This window comes from Aphelocoma coerulescens, chromosome 1 (genome assembly GCF_041296385.1).
Source record: "Aphelocoma coerulescens isolate FSJ_1873_10779 chromosome 1, UR_Acoe_1.0, whole genome shotgun sequence".
Lineage (NCBI taxonomy): Eukaryota > Metazoa > Chordata > Aves > Passeriformes > Corvidae > Aphelocoma > Aphelocoma coerulescens.
The window spans coordinates 24,384,444-24,402,113 of record NC_091013.1 but is presented as its reverse complement, the minus strand read 5'-3'; the positions used below and the strand labels follow the sequence as shown (position 1 = coordinate 24,402,113).

General features: G+C 38.4%; 1 protein-coding gene across 1 annotated transcript in view; it reads right to left on the bottom strand.

The window, feature by feature from the left end:
* Positions 1-17,670, bottom strand: part of MYO16 (myosin XVI) — a 366,164-nt gene that overhangs the window by 18,429 nt on the left and 330,065 nt on the right. The window contains exon 34 of the mRNA XM_069003962.1: positions 305-463. Coding sequence (XP_068860063.1) covers positions 305-463 — 159 coding nt within the window. The remainder of the gene's footprint in view (positions 1-304; positions 464-17,670) is intronic.

The window sequence follows — 17,670 nt, the reverse complement described above, 5'->3', positions numbered from 1 at the left end:
TCTGTCCCATTTGTACCAATTATAGGATCAGAATCTCAAATCTAAGTCCTCCATGCCTTAGGCTGCTTACAGACTTAGAGCTGAAGTAATTACAAATTCCTTGACAGAGGCTGTTTTATTTTCTTCACATTCAGCTTTTATTGGAGAGAGCTTATCAGTTCACACATACAAAGTTAAGCCAGTTCCAGAAACAGATATTTCACAACTCAGAAGATTCCAGCCTGGCTATATCTTACAAAGCTCATTCAAGGAAACACTTCAGCAATTTTATGTTAGAAGAGCTTTGGGATTAAAAACTGCTTACCATTTGATACTGAATTTCCGTTTTCAGCAGTCACAGAACTGGACAGTGGATTAGATGACTGAGTTCCATGGTTATTTGCATTTTTATCCTGCGTTTCTGATCCAGAATCTGATATATTTGGATCTTCCCTGCTCCTCAAGTTCAGATTAGTTTCAGCACCTGACAGAAACAGAGAAAATGATTGTCAGCTTTCTATTAACTAGTGGCTTTCACATGTAAGTAGATGAAAACTAACACAGAGAGACCACATTATTAAATTAAAAATGTTAAAGGTTTAAATCAGTTATTTTTACAGATTTTTTTTCTTTTTTTTTTTTGCTACTGTTCCACTTGTAGCTTTTTAAAGTTTCGGGAAGTGAAAGGCATTAAAAAATTTCATTTGGATTGTTTCTTTCCACACAAATATCAGTAGCTACAACTCACCAAGTGTTTGTATTGCCTCTATTTTAGATTTATTTCACATGAGTTTACATACCACTGTCATCACTGAAATGCCTTTCATCATTGCACTAAGTGATACTAGCAAGAGATATAATGTGATCTCATCTTTTTCTTTTACCACCTCTCCCACAAGAAAAAAAATGGCTTTTGAGATTAAACCATAGTAGCAATATTCCTCCCAGCAGATCCTCCCTGCGGCCATTGTTTACCCAGCCTCGGGGCTCTCCAGCCATCAGCTGTCATTTTCTATACAGTGCCAGGTTTTCATGTCGGAGCCTTTTAGTTAAATTTCTTCAAGACATCAAGAGGAGGCCTGATCCTGTAGGAGTTCCAAAGCTCTGCACACGCATTTGTTCAAAGAGAAGGGCAAAACAAAGCCTTTGTCTTCTTCCCCCTCTGACTGATTGCACATCCATGCAAAGCAGAACAGCTCACAGCAAAGTGCCTGGAGCTGGCTCTGAGCTTGCCTGGCTTTGTCAGCCCAGTGCTCCACAAGAAACAGGGCTCAGTCATCAGCTGTGCCCAAGTGGTGCTCCCCACTGGAGTTCAGCAGCCAGGGACATGTTCAGAGCTGGAAGACAAGATGGATGGGGATACTAGGAGGGCCTGCACTGCAGTACCTGTATCCCTGGCTATCCCCACTCCACTCCTGTGTGACAGGGCTGATGAAATGCTGCACTGGCAAGGTTATGCATTTTTTAAAGGATTTCTCTCCCTTTTCTGTGTTTTTTTTTTTTTTTTTTTTTTGCTTGTTTGTTTTGCATTTTTGTTTTTTTTTGTGTGTATTGAACATATATGCATATTCTTTCCTTGCCATAGTCAGGTTTGGTTCATGGAAGACAAACCTGAATTCAGTGCTTTCTCCATTTCAGTCTTCTTAACTCATTCCACCCCCTCTGAGACCTGGCTTTAGCTACGGGGCTGATGTATTATGGCTGACCCTGGTGCAGAGGTCCTCTTGTAACACTCTAAAATGAAAATTTTCCTTCTATGACACCTCTGAAAGAGTTATTCCTTGATTTTGGTTGTCATAATGACAGCAAGAACCAATGGAAGTCAAAAGACTAGCTATTAAAACCAACATTACAGCATTCACCCATACTTCCAATAACATCATTAGCTCTCCCAAAGATATGATATATTCTTATAAATCTCAAGCACATGGAAATTTTTCAAGGGGAAGGAAAAGGATTTTTTTTCACCAGGTAATAGATACTTAACCTGAAGGTTTTCCAGCCTAATGTTGACTGTGCTGTCAATTTTTCATTTTTTGCCTGAACTAAAAAAAAAATCCACCTGATTTAAAAAGCACCAACATTAGATCTTAATTAATGAAATGAAAACTATAAATCCATCCTGGTTACCTCAAAATATTTCATTTAATTGAAAAGGTCTTTCCTATTTTTGTTTAGCTTTCAGTTATCTAACTCTGAATTGTTCTTAATATTTCCTTGTCTAAAAAAATCTGTCTTGAAAAGTCAAAAAAGTTCCTTTTCAAACTGTAAGATAAAATATTTCCATGTTTGCTTGGTTTTTGTCCCTCCCTCCCTTGCCCTCAGTCCCTGATCATTATTTTTTACCAGATCTGATTGGATTGGTTTAGTGACACTGTTTCATAAAATGGATCTTTAGGCAAATTTTTTATGCACTGAAAAAATTAGGCCAGCTCTACCCACAGTAACTGACTTGGGAGAGTCTGAGATGGAAAGTCTGAGACGGAAAATGCATACAGTACAATTATAAAAGCATGCCTGATTTAGCTTTTGTGCGAGCAAGTTGACTGCAAAATGCATCTTTGCAGCTCATTTTAAATTTGTCTGAAAAGGAAATGTCACTTTTAGATGTTCATAGTCAGTGCACTATAGATCGTAATCCACCTACATAATTATTGTGCCACCTTTTACATAAAGCTTCTTGGGGAAGTGGCTGGGATCCTTATTTCTCTTGATATTTGAAAGATTTATTGATTTGCCTGACATGTATAATTCATTTGAGAATGAGCAAGTAGAAAGAATTTTTCTTGCATTGCTGTTTGCAGAAGCCTTTTGTTTCATAGGTACATTGATATCTTTTCAGGGCATTCATGAAGGGCTCTTGAAAAAAAATTACATTTTCTTCTTTGTATCTGTAGAATTAAATACTACAAAATTGTGGATAGCTAGAATATCATACTAAATTGGCAGAAATAAGTAGTGGAATATATGCAGCATATCTTTGGGGACAGCTATCTAGACAGAAATTTGTTATCCCATTTGCTGTATTCAATCATTGTAAGAAATGCACACCTTTAGTTTCTGAACAGAAAACTATATAGAAAAAATATATTTCATAGGGCCTTATTTAGCTGCTCTTGGGGGTGGGAAAGAACCCTATATTTTATTTCAAAATAATTTGGATTATATAAAGGTACTTGAACTAATTTCCTATATATAGGCATCTTCATCTCCTCATTGGAGCAGATTCATGTGTCTGCGTACATCAGCAAACTTCAAACAGACATCAGGAGAGTGCCCCTGAAACTGGCTCTGCCCCACACTGGACAAGCTCCCCCTGCCCCAGCCTCTGTTCACAGGACCACACTCCTGAGCATGTACTGTGTCCAGTTCTGGGCTCCTCAATACAAGACAGACAAGCTACTGGAGAGGGTACAGCAGAGGGTCACAAAGATGATGAGGAGTTTGGAGCATCTCTGATGAGGAGAGACTGTGGGAGCCAGGCCTGTTTGGTCAAGGGCAGAGAGAACTGAGAGGGCATCTCATCAATACATAGAAATATCTCAAAGGTGGGTGTCAAGAGGACAGTGCCAGGCTCTTTTTAGTGGTGCTCAGCAACAGGAAATGGAGCAGTGGCCACAAACTAAAACACAAGAAATTTCACCTTCCACCTTCTGAAGAAGAACTTCTTTACATTGAGAGTGGCAGAGCACTGCCCAGGCTGCCCAGGGGGCTCATGGAGTCTCCCTCTCTGGAGACATTCAAAACCCACCAGGACACATTCTTGTGTAACCTGTTGTAGGTGACCCTGCTTTGGCAGGGGGTTGGACTGGGTGATCTCCAAAGATCAATTCCAACCCTAAAAATTCTGTGATTCTGTGTTTGCTGGAGTAAACTCACTCCAGGTTATCAGTGTCCTTCTGCATTGGGAGGCACAAACTGGCCACAGTACCCATATATGGTCTAACAATGAGTGCTGGGTGGAGGAATGGCTTGCACAGCCCTGGATGCTGCTGGCTGTCTCTGCTGCCAAGAGTCACTGCCAGCTCCTGTCCAGCTCCCAGGGCCCCCAGCACCCTCTTCCACAGGCTGCTCCCCAGACAGCCTAATCCCTCTATCATGGTAGGAGGTAATACCTTTCAAGGTGCAGCACTTTGCATTTGCTTTTCATTAAATATGCCAGAAGGTCGACTTTATCTTCTATGCAGGGGTATTCCTTTCTGTCCTGCCTCCTTACTATTCAAAATATCCCTGACCATAGCAAAGGTGTCTCCTGACATTTTATCATAATATTTCTATTTGAAATTCCTACTGATTCTTATTTGTCAAGTATTGGTCTGAAATGCACTTTTCCCTCACGTTTTCTTAGTCACCTAACATAGACTTTTGGACTTTGCAATAGTATCAACTTGCTCCTGCTGCCATCAGACCTTGCAGATAAAAATATGCAGTGTTCTCGCATCCCTTATCAACATCCTGAAACTATCAGAAATACTTTAGGAGACAGGAAAAAACTCCTTATGATTCCTATGTTTGAACATCTTCACCAACATGATGAATCCTATCTTTTTGTTCAGACTTGTGCTCTGCTGTTCTCACTAGATGGATGGATTATTTACCAGGTTTCAATATTTTTTTTTAAAGTAACAGCATCTTTAACAGTTTTCAGCTGGTAATAAATGTTATGTGAAGAGTCATCCATGCCTACTTGCAAGAGACTAGCTATAAAGAGGTATCAGCTGTAGGAGCATAGTGGAAGTTCGTGATTTTGAGAGGAATACAAGCTTTAAGTGAAAACCTGGAGTCTGCAAAAGTGAACAGTATTTGGACTACTATTTCAGTAAACTGACTTTGCCCAAAAGATATCTCTGACTCAGTAAAGTCCTACTCTGACTAATCTTGCAATTAATGAGGATGTATGGACTAGAAAGATGTATGGATGTTTGGACTGAAGGCATCATTTGTCCCTCAGCTCTAGCATAGTTACTAGCTGGGAGCAATCACATGTACAGTGCTTTTAATCAGAAGATGACAAATCAAAGTGTAACAGTTATTTCCTTACAAGCAAGCTCCATATTCCAACAAATTCACAATTAATTACATCAGCATTACTTGAAAAGTGCAAGAGGAGCAGTATGGTAAAGAGGCAGCTTATGAAATCCACAGTTGCTGGTTATTAGTGCTCTTGGAAGAGACTGAGTTTAAAACTCAAAGTCATAAGGCACAGGATGGACAGAATTGCACTTATTTTGTAAAAAACATTCAGACATACTCAGAAAGTGATGGAAATTAATGTATATGCTTTCCCCCCCCCCATTTTTAAGTCACTATCTCACTTTTAAAAGAAACCAATACACTGAAAGTCTACATGCTAGAACTTTTTTGCCAAAAGAATGACTTAAACTCTTCTAATTGTGCTGTGACTTCCAAATATCCTATTATAAAACTTTTTTTTCCTCAAACATAAAATGTATGATCCTAAGCATCACAGTTATTTCATAAGTAGTATTTAGGCTGAACTAATGCTTTATCACCAAATTAGAAAATGAGCCAGTATTATCTCTATTCATATGACAGATTAAAATACAAAACTGAAACATTTTGAGAGACTACTAGTTTTCTAAGGAAATCATATACTTAGCCTATTTTATAAAGTCTAAAGACAAAATATAAATCAATGACTAATATCAGCATTTAGGTGGAATCATCATAGACTTTTTGTGCAGCAAGATATGTAAAACCAGTATATTATTACAGGCCCAGCAGTAACTCACCTGATAGGGTTGTATTTTACTTTTCTGTCAAATCCCTTGTTTTGCTCTCCTTTCTTTAATTGTAGGTATAGCCAAAATGTATATGGATACATATGTCCCTGTATATTCTTTTTCATATACTTCTCCTTTTAACATTTAGTGCTCATTTACAGTCTAACTGGAAACTCATTAATAACAACAGAAGGCTCCACTGCTTTCAGCAGGTTTTGGATCCCATTCATGCTTACCCTGGATGCTTTGCGCAGCACTGTCAAAGCACCAAGGGACTCATAAAACAGGATAAGTATAGAGGGCCTCTTGCTTTGTCTATCCTGGTTATTCAAATGTGATCACAGCTGTTCTCTGGCCCTGAGACTCATATCAGTACTACTACACTCTCCTTGCCCTCCATAGCAGAGAGGTTACATCCAAATCATCTACTGGGAATAGTCCCTGGGCCGTGTCTTTTCCTGAACCATGCCCAGATCTGTCTGGAAGGAAGCCAGCCTGCCAGGTCCCAAACAACGCTGGGGATTGCTCTGCACTTCGATGGTGCACAGGAGTGAGCTGCCATTCCAAGGACATTCCCTGGCACTGGCTCATGTAGTAAAACAGACACAGCCCATCACTTTAACAGCACTAGTTACCACAATCAAAAATCAGTGGTCAATATTAATCTATCTCAGGAAAAAAAAAAGGAAAAATATGGAAGAAAAACTGCCTCAAAATCATAGGGGGCTAGTGGAGCACTGAGCTGTTGCCCAGTTCCTGCTGAAGCCACATTTAAAGGTTGCATCCTGACTGTATCAGGGAGAGCAGATTCTCCCTAGTTCTACTCTGGTATAAATGGAATTCATGCACTCCTCTCAGTATGATTTGATACAACCATTCTTTTAAGGCACACATTTCTTTTCCTTAATTAAACAGAGAGCTAAGGATGAGTTTCCAGCTGAGGAAATTCAGTGTCACATGCCAGGCATATCTCAGTCCTAAAGCTGAAACAATTTCAGTATAAAATCAGACATTATTTCTTCATTCACAGAAAACATGACTTTCAGTATCTAATGATCAATACACAATTTTAGGTATCAAGATCCACAGTTATACATTCTGTATCAGCAACTATGACAACAGGAAGACACATAAATTCTGGCAGATAAATTCATGCAGTACAGGAGGAGAAGCTTTTTGTACCTGTGCTACCATGGAATGGAAAAGCTAAATAGCTCAATTTCCTTAAAACCTATGGCGGGTATCCAGAAAAATGTAAATTTCAAATCAAGCAGCTTGTTGTTATACATGTGAATAAGAGAGAACTGATGGGCCCTATTAACCAACATATTAAAGACAAGACATTGCAGACAGAAGGGATTTCTGATCTGTCCTCTCACTCTTTCTTGGGAAAGTTAGGAATACACTGAATCCTAATGGCTGGCCCTGGATATTTTTTTACATTTACTGTGGCAAGTGGGTGTTGTGAAGTGAGGGGAGAAAAAATAAAATATGGTGATTTCAGAAATTTTGCAGATATCTTTTGATGAAAGAAAGGAAGAGGAAGTTTAAATAAGAACAGGCCCTTTTATTTTGGCTCAAATTGCTACCTCTGTGTTTTGTTGAACCTTTTCAATTACACTTAGTGTCTCCTGTTTTGCTCTGACTTACTGTTGAGACATTCCTTCTCTGTGGCATTTGCTAGCTACCCTCAGCACGTTATCTTGGGTATCCTTTTGCTGGATAAATGCATATTGCTTCAGAGCAGTTCAGTTTACTCATACGAAGTCACACTGTGACCTGCTGTAACATGACTGTTTACTTTGTCTGCTGAGAGCTGGAGGCAAACAGCTGCATCTTATTTGCTGAAAGAAATGGAGCAGGCTGAAAACTGTCAAGACAGGATTCCCCCGGCCTATTAGCGCGTGCTGCCTGTCTCACCCTTTTAGCTGTGCTGCTGGCTGCCACTGCCATCAGAGGCAATAATTATTCATTGATTTATTTCACCTCACAAAGCCTACCCTTACCGCAGCAATTGTCTAGGATTCTCCCCCCACCAGGGATGCTCCTAGGATAGTAGCAATGAATTTGTACTATCACTTCCAGCATCCTTTCTCTCCCAGCTGTGTAAGTGGAGATATCAGATGGTGTTACAAGCTACTCCAGAAGCCACACTCTTTGATAGAGCAGGTAAACACAGACACAGGCCACTTATTTTGTCTGGGAACCTGCATTCATGGAAGCTTTGCGTGAATACTGGAAAGCAAAGAGAAGAGACACAGGCTATGAAGAACATCAAGTGACAAAACTCCGCTAGAGGAAAGAGCTCCTCTGAAGAATCTTGTGTTAGAGTGATACCAATCAGCCAAATTTCAGGGCATGAGGCTGGTAGTAAGAAGCAGGTTGCTGAAGCAGCTGCAGGCACTCCGAGGTCTGGTTCAGCCTTAAGAGCCATCAGCTCAATTATTATTTTGTAAATCACAGCTCTAGAAAGTACACACTTAAGAAGGTTTCTTCTGCTTTCTTCTCTGATGGATTTGTGCTGGTAGAAAGACAGTGTTCTTTGTTTTACATTTATTTCAGTGTCAATCATAACTAGCTAGAAACCTTTCCCTCTTTCCTAGAAGTGATGTTAGGGACATCTCTGGATCAGGTAAACTCTCAGAGCTGGTGGGGTATAGATAACATAAGTGCCTTTTTCCCTGTCTGGAGGACTCTGGATTGTTTGACTTAGGTTTTTCCCCAGCACAAGACAAGGAATACCATTCTGAAGTGGAGAAAACAGCCTTCTCAAGCACTGGTAAAGGATGAAGAATATCTGGACAGGCTGCCATCTCTCCTGACTGATACTCCTAACTGAGATCTGAGAAAGAACTTGGAACACCTTTTTAGTACAGCAAGTGAGCTAGACTCCTGCCAGTGTATGTGTTTCAGAGACTGGGGATTTAATTTATCCCATCTTCTCAAGGAACTGATCTCTGCAGGCTTTTCTGATGTCCATAACAAACCACACAGGGCAGGAAGGAGGGGAACACTGCTTGGGACAATATCCTGCCTTAGAAGAAACATTTATTCCCACCATGTCCCCATGTTCCCCACCTTTTCAAGTCTAATATGGAAAAAAAGTAGTTGATTTTACTCTGTTAATAGTTTTATTTACTGCTATGTGTGTGTTGACTGGCTGACCAAAGAGTCTACTTTTTGTATTTGTGTGTTTAAAAACCTGCTGGTGTGGTGGAAAAGGAGGAGACAATTTGCTGAGAAACACAGTTTCCCTTTTTTAAACTGTTTTCTTCAAGTTTGTGTGGATACAGCAGTTCTTCTTGAGGGCAGACATTTAAGTGTTTACGTTTCTGTGTGGTATCTCAGTAACAGAACAGCCATTACTGCTGGGCTTTAGCTGTGTTGAAAGAAACTCTGTGACGAGACACTGTCTCAACCTTCCTCCCCCTCAAACACAGTTTCAAATATTGTAAAAATAAACAAACAAAACCACAAACAAACAAACAGATAGGGATTTGCTACTGCCAAAAGCAACACATCAGTTCTATTTACTTTTCCCAGAGTGCTTCTACAGAGATTTTTCAGGATCTCTCATACCAGCTATGGCACTGTCTGCAATGCAGAAGTCTTGGCGTGACTGCATTGAGCAGATAAATTGTTTGAGCAGATCCTGAGGAGCAATCCAAGGAATATTTTTGGTCCACCTGTACTGTAATACTGCCCACCAAATAGGGACAGCTGTTCTGGAAAACTTCTCAGACAATATTCACATTTTGCTTTCCAAGTGAGCTTCTCAGACAAAAATTGAATTTAGATATCTATTTAGCTTGTTTTTAAGTTCATTTTGAAAGGACAGAGTGATGGTCAATGACACCTTCATTAACCTCAAAGCAAGAACACATGGCTATCACAGATGCAGTGTGATAAACATCCACACTGTGCACAAATACAATCAGTGGCTAAAAACTGTCACTAAATGCTGCTGTGTATGTCAGGATCATTCTGCAACCAGCCCCTAAGGAAAGTGCTACGAGAAATAATGAAATGTAAAACTTCAAGCCTAATTTAATATGTTTTTTGTTTTGAAAATTTCACCATACAAAAGATAATACTAATTTTCATGCTTTTCATTTTAAAAGAGAATGAAAACTCAAGCCAAAAGAGCACTGAACTTGAAGGCTTCTGTATTTTCCCATTCACTAGTGGTGGCAGGAAGAAGGCAGATGTCCTTAACTGCTTTAAATGCTACTCCTACCTCCAGTACTCCACTTCTAAGCACTCTACAACTCTCTCACAGTGTGGAGACAGCATGTGGGTGAAGGTACCCTCATGTTTATGACCAAGTCTTTTTATCAGCCTATTTTCAATTGTCTTCTCTTGCTTCTCCATCCTGCCCCATGGAATTCCAATGCTGGAACTGGAACATAATCCACACATCCAGGTCTATAGAGTTTCAGAGTTTAATGATGAGTTGCATGAGTCATGTCAATAACTTTGGGTCATCACTGAGGGGCTGGAGTGCACAGCTCTCGGATACCTGAGCCAAGGAGTTTAGAAACAGACTGGATTGTTTGTAAGACAGCTTTGGTTGCTGTGGAATCATACCCCTAAATGCCAACCCGACCAATGGTGAAATGATTGCTCTTGAACTTATCTATGTTCAAAAAAAAGTCAGCACATTTAGCTGTTAACATTTTCAGTAAGAAGCATTTTGCTGTATTTGAGGCCGACCGTTTCACTACTTTACAAACATTTTTGAAAGCCTGGACATGAAAGAATATTTATTTCTGCACAGAATTTTAGAATGCTTGATTTTCATTTCAGGCTAAAACAAAAATAAATGTCACAATCTTGACATTTTCTGTGAAATGGAATTATCTTTTGCTACTGAGGTTCTATGCAAAAGATAATTCAATGCTGAGATGGATGTAAAGAAGTTAAAAACATCTGAAGAGATTTCTCACTCAAGCTGAGAATTTAATTAGAGACTTTCACTAAAATGTGTGTCCATATTTCATTCTTCATTCTATTCCAAATGCTGGAATTCCTGTAAAATGAAGTGACATGACTTTTACTGCCAAATACCCATATTTTTATTTGGTATCAGAAACATAAGTATGCTACAAATCAACTTCTTTCTCTTAGATATGGCTAATTTCTCACAATTGGTTTACAATTAATGATGTAGTAGTTCCTAAACAAAGTCATTTGTGGTTCTGCATTGTGAATTACAAATAAAATTCTTACTATTTAAAGAAGCCCATAACATTGTTAGTAAAGAGACAGCTTTCTAAACCATTACTGAATTTGGAACCATGATGTCAGATCAGATGTTGAAGAAAAGACATTGCTATGAAAATAAGAATCCTGTAAATGTCTACCAGAATGATCCAAGTGACAATTAAAAGTGGGACATTACTGAAAATTATGGGTTTAAAATGCACTAAGCTGAACCAGTGTGGTGTAGTTATTGTATTTGAGTATCAGACAGGATGAAGGGGGAACAAAGTAAATCCAGCTCAGTGGAAAGGATGCAAAACAGAGTCATTAATTTAAAAGAAATGCCTGCAGTTCTCAGAAATGGACCATATAAAAGGAACAGAAAAGTCAATGCAATTACTATTCCTCAGCATTCCTCCTCTTAAGCAGTGACTTGGTATGAATATGAGAGAGCCTGCAGTGGGTCAGACCAAGGCACTGCCTACTCTAGGATCCTTTTCCAGTAGCCATAGATAGTTACAGCATAAGGTCAATGGAAATAAAAAATGCAGTGATATTTCCTCGTGATCCTGGGGCTGCATAGTCTCCTTCAACCTCTATTTCACTGGTATAGCTTTTGGAAATGTATGGAGGAGTGCTCAAGACTTGATTGTATTTTCAATACAAGCACTTAAAATTCAAAATAAATATGATTTTTTATGACAATACCCATTTTTTTTCACCTGAAAATTAGAATTGATTCATTCTTCTAATAATTTTTGGGTTAAAATTCTTTATGGTAATCACACACAAAGCCTCTTTCACATGTCAGAACAGACAACCAAAGCAAATTCTATATTACATTATTTTAGGCTGTAACAGCAAACAGTGAAGTCAACCAGAAACAGAAATGCTTTAGTGAAAAAAAAAAATGACATAACAGAAACCCAGAACAATCTTCAGCAGTAAAATATACTCGTTTTCAGAGATTCTGCAATTATTCTTGGTACATTGTGTTTATCTTGAAACAACAGGTCTTTTCTGCAATATATTATCCAGATAATGGCAGACTTATAGATCAAGAGAAGTCTGCAGATTACGGTGGTATCTTTTAGGCTGTACAAAAGTCCATAGATATTCTGAAAATAGAAATCAAGTATACTTTCTCTAGACTCTTCTAACCTTTTTCTGCTGCAATAATAGAAACCACAATTATTTCCTCAGAAAAATCATGCAGCATGGGCTGGATGGCAACAGTATTGCCAGCATTTCCGTCTGCTCCTGTGTAATTTTCTGTATAGGGCATCCACGGCTAGCCAAGAAAGGGCATTTTTGTAACAACTCACACTGAACTCGTACTAGCAGTTCTTCCTCCCACTTTTCTGCACCCACTGCAAGAGATTCAGAGTTGCAAGTAGTGCATAGTGAATGTGTAAGTTTGCTGATGACACTAAACTGGAAAGAGCTGTTCATTCCCTTGGGGGCAGAGAGGCCCTGCAGAATGAGGGACAATCAACAACTTTATGAAGTTTAACAAGTGTTGTATTCTGCACCTGGGATGGGGCAACCCTGGATGTATGGACAGACTGGGGAATGAGAGGCTGCAAAGCAGTGCTGCAAAAAGGAACCTGGGGGTGCTGGTCAGTGGTAAGGTGAACATGAGCCAGCAGTTCCCTGGTAGCCAGGAGGGCCAACCCTGTCCTGGGGGCATCAGGCACAGCATCGCCAGCTGGGCAAGGGAGGGGATTGCGTATCAGGAGAAGGTTTTTCACCCAGTGGGTGGCTGGGCACTGGAACAGGCTCTGCAGGGAAGTGGTCACAGCACCAAGCCTGTTTCACTTTGTGTGTTTGGACAACATTCTCAGGCACATGGTGTGATTCTTGGAGTGTCCTGCACAGGGCCTGGAATTAGACTCGATGATCCTGATAGGTCCCTTCCAACCGCACATGTTCCATCAGAGGTTGATGACTCTCCTGTGTTTAGATATCTGATCTGAAAATTAGTCACAGAAAGTCACCCTCACTCCCTGTTAATTAAGGCAATTATGTGAACAGATATTAATCTTTTTCTGAGAAGTGTGGTGAAGCTTAATTGCCTAACGTTTTAATGATTTGAGAATTTTACTTTAAAGATATAGAAGTTCAATGCCTTATACAATCATTCCTCCAGCATTTGCAGGTAAAAGATAAAAGTTGAAAACACAGCTTTTTGTATTGCTCATGGTTTGTAAGTTGTTAGCTTTTGCCACAAAGAAAGTATATCTATTTCATTGTACAACTAGGAAGGAGATGGAAATATGATTATTATCTTTATTAAGTTGCTTAAGACAAAAAGCTGAGTGACTTAGAGGGTAAAGGCCTGGGATTTCATCCCAGAAACACAAGCAGGGATTCAATTTGCAATCCACTGTTGAGACATTAGCTGCACAATAGCTTGCTTTATCTGATGATAAGGGAAAATTAGTTACTAGATATCAAAGGGATACCTGCCTTTGACAGGACAGTACTTTTCATACAAATACATTAAATTTTATTGTTCTCCAAGTTTGAATCAATCTCAATAGAGAGCATTTGGCCAGCTTTAGTCCCAAGGTAAGTCTAAATATCTGTATTATTTGCCAGTTGTAACTATCTTCCTGTGACTTTCAATGCTTAAACTGGAGAATGTGGAATAAGACACTGATATGTGAAGCTACCTGCCTTGAAAATAAATCACTTAGGAAGTAAGTAAGGAAGGGATTCACATAGTGAATGGATGTAAAGGATACTGGACAAACAATAACAGTATTGATAACAATACATTGTTAACAATCTAAAGTTTGCACGCCTTTGCTGCTGTTATTATATAGGAAACCAAACTGGAAAGGAATAGATCACTGAAGAATGGATAGACTTCAATATACAAATTTACTTGTACTGAAACACTAACAAAATTTCACAAAACTTGATGCCTGTACATTGGTGACATACATAAAGGACATATCTTCCTAATTTTACTTCCTAGGCAGCTACATGTGGGGTTACAAACTTGTGTATTTTCTTTTGCTCAGACACAGAAGTTAAGTATCTATGCCAATTTTTTCTCAACAAGCGAGAAGAAGAGAAAATATTGTGCCTTCATCTCAATAGACTAATGGTAAGAAATTCAGCCAGGTCAAGGCAAAGTCATAGCTTCTTTGCTCCTTCCCCTTCAGAATCCACATGAACACTCACTCTGCCAATCTAAGCATGGGTGATTGGTTAGGATTTATTCTATCTTTTGTTCTGAAGGTGAAATGATTCCCCTTTGCATGGAACAATTTAATATCAACTGTACCAATTAAGAGTAATAACATCACGACCTAGCAAAATCTGAGTATCATTCCTCCACACTGAGGAACAGAAAATTCTGTCCTTGCTCATAAATATTTAATATGAAATGCTTAAACATGTGATTGTCTCTTCCTTATATAAGGAATGTCTTATATGTTGAATAGTCAAAACTATCTGGATATCCTGCTAAGGAGTGCTGTTTTGTGATTAAAAGATTGAATTCAGTTTCATGAGGCCTACTTTCAAATCTCAGGTCTTGTCTATTTGAGTAGGGGATGTGCACATGACCATTCCATTTCAATCTGTCTTGCAAACTAAAGTTTTCACTTCTAGAAATCATGGAGAATAGAGTAGATTTGTGTGTGTGTATTATCAGTTATCTGCACTCAAATATCATTTTATATGGAATAAAACCAAATCTCTGTGTAACAATACAGCTGCAGTTTCAGTGACAACTCTTCTCACCCCTGGAGAAACCACCTTATCTAGGTTCTCACCTGTTACAGCTTTGTTTATTTGAGCTGTAAGCTCTGCAGAGCAAAAAACTTCTCTTGTTACATGTGAAGTATTTTGCATAAAATTGCATGCTATTTGATCCTGATCATTGTTTGAACCAGCAGGGGCTAGCTGTATAAAAAAAAAGGCCAGGCTCAACTGCCAGGTATAGAAAGTTGTTGCCATTTCATTTTTTTTTTGTTGTTGTTGCCCTTCTGAAAGACAATGTTCTCAGTTCAGTTCACAATAACTCTTCAGCGCATCAGAAAACCACAAATGTGTTCTCCTGTAATTCTGGATGAGCTTTTCTCACAAAGAGGTCAGGAGCCAAAAGGACATAAGTGTTCTCAGGCCTTGAAATTACTCCTCCAGGTGAGAGGGAGGCATGCTGGGGCATCTGTCTGTATTGCACTTATATTGGCAAGGAGGCTTTCATCTCCAAGCCTGATGATCCCACACAGAAACTCCCTGATTCCCATAGGTAACTCTCCATGACTTCAAAATGGCCCACAATTTTACTTTGGAGTTTTAGTTTAGATTGTTGGTAGGTTATAACTTCTGAAAATAAGGGAAACATTATAGAGTGCTGTTCTAGGCCGTGTCTTCAACTACAAGGACATTCTATTTTTTTCAGCATATCATTGCCGATAAATAAAATACTACAAATGACAAAAAGAAAGGGAGGAATCTTCTAGGAACTTAATATGCATTAGGCAATAGGTGATAAAAATATCAGAGGGTAACACATGACAACTTCTAGTTTTATACCACTTGTAGAGTCAGTTCTGATGGCTGCCATCTTACTACTTTGCATGAAAGATTAAACAAAACTTTTACCAGCTGTTACCCTAGAAAATAGATGAACACATGAAGTACATGAAAAAAGGCAAATTCTAAAAACACACATATATTCACCTGTGTTTGTTGCTTTCAATCCATCTACTTATCATTGAACTATTCATATGTAATTGCACTTAGTATACGGTAACTTCCTAGCTCATAAAATATTGATTCAGGTTTTTTATCATATCTCTTTCTTGAACTTTGATCTTTCATACTTAGTGCTGCCTTGATGAAATATTTAGAAGTACATTTTCCATGTGAAAGGTAAATTTAGAGGTTTTTTATGGTAGCCTCTGTTAATGCATTAGCTTCAACCCACATGAGACCCAAGCTGAACTCTATCTTGGTCACATTTAGTTGATCATTGCATTTGCAAAAATCTTCCATGCCAAAGCAAATTTTTTTTAAGGTAAAGGTATTTTTTTTCACTTCATTGGGAGTGGTTTACAACACTTCCTCATCAGGTACATTGAGAGAACCTTGAGAAGATACATCCAAAGAACTAACTTCAATAGTTACTTCCTAGCAGATAAAAATGTATAACATATAAAACAAGAATCCCAACTTAAAAAAAAACCAAACAAACAAACCAAAAAAAGCCAACAAAAAATCAACCACAATACCATCAAAAACCCACAGAAAACATTCTATATATATTTATAGGCAGTGAATGTTATTGAATAATTTTTTCAAAGCAAACAAAACTACTGCAGTAACTCCTTTACCAATGTCATCAATTCATATGCTTAGCATAAGGAGAAAAAACTTTCTCTTGAAGTTGAGAACTGACGAAGTCTCAGTTCACAGCTCATTCAACATACAGGATTGAATTCAGCATACAAGAACAAGCAAGGTCCAGCTAGAGGTTTTTCAAGATCTGGAGGACTAAAGAGGGTTCTGTACACCATAGTTTCTCTGACAGCCAAATGTCTCTTGTCTCCACCTAGACACTAGCTCACAAAACCTGTAGAAACTCAGTTAATTTTGAGACCTTTAGCTCTTTGCTATACTTGGTTGAGAGCAATTTTGGCTGAAGGCTGCCATAGTTCTTAGGAACAGAGAGGTGGGGTGGCAGACAGACATGTACACAGAGCAAGAATGAACACCTGCTTTGGTTATAGTATAGCTGTGTAAATTAGGATATGATACTAAAATCAATGGAGCAGTATATATTTAAGAAAATGGACCATGCATATAAGAGAATCCATCCCGTTCTCTACTGTTTTGTTTTGTATTGCAAAAGTATGACTTGGGCTTCTTCCCAAAAAGGTGGCACATCAATAAACCAATGGAAGTACATCTACACCAATGCATGCAGCATGGGCAACAAACAGGAGGAGCTGGAAGACACTGTGCAGCTGGAAAACTATGATACAGCCGAAATCATGAAAAGTATTGGTTTTTAAGTTGGACTCAATGATCTTAACATTCTTTTCAAACTTAAGTAATTCCACATTTCTGTATTGCCTATTTCAAATATGTTGCACACAGCTCTTGATTAAGACAAGCTGTTTGGAAAAATAGAAATAAAGAAGCAGAGAAAACAGTCTAGAGATTTTCTCACTCTAAATTTTAAATTCACAAAATTTTGTGTTTAAGAGATGCTACTATGGGGAGAAATTTCTATATAAAGTGTACTGAATATTTTCAATAGGAGGATTTTTTTAAATCAGGAAAGTAATTTGAAGACTGGAGTTATTGTTGTTATTGAGATGCAAAACCGGGGTTTACTTTAACTTTTGAAATGTTGTTCACTGCATGACTCTCCTTCCAAGCTTTATGTAAGAGACTACTAAATACTGTATCACCAAATATAGAATTTCATGGAAATGAAATGATGACATTTTAAAAGACAGTCTTCAATTTAAAGTACATCTACCAGACACCTAGCCATATATTTAATTCAAAGTATTTTTATAGGTTGATAACATAAACTTATTTTTCACACAGTGTAACATCTGTGTTTATTTTACTGAGACAGCTAGAATGTTAAAAGAACATTTAAACTTGTGTCATACAAACATTTTGGTAAAAGAAAAATTGATACCTCAGACAAAACATGAAGACCTGTAATTTTGCAATGTACCTTCTACATGTGTTTCTTATGACTACAATG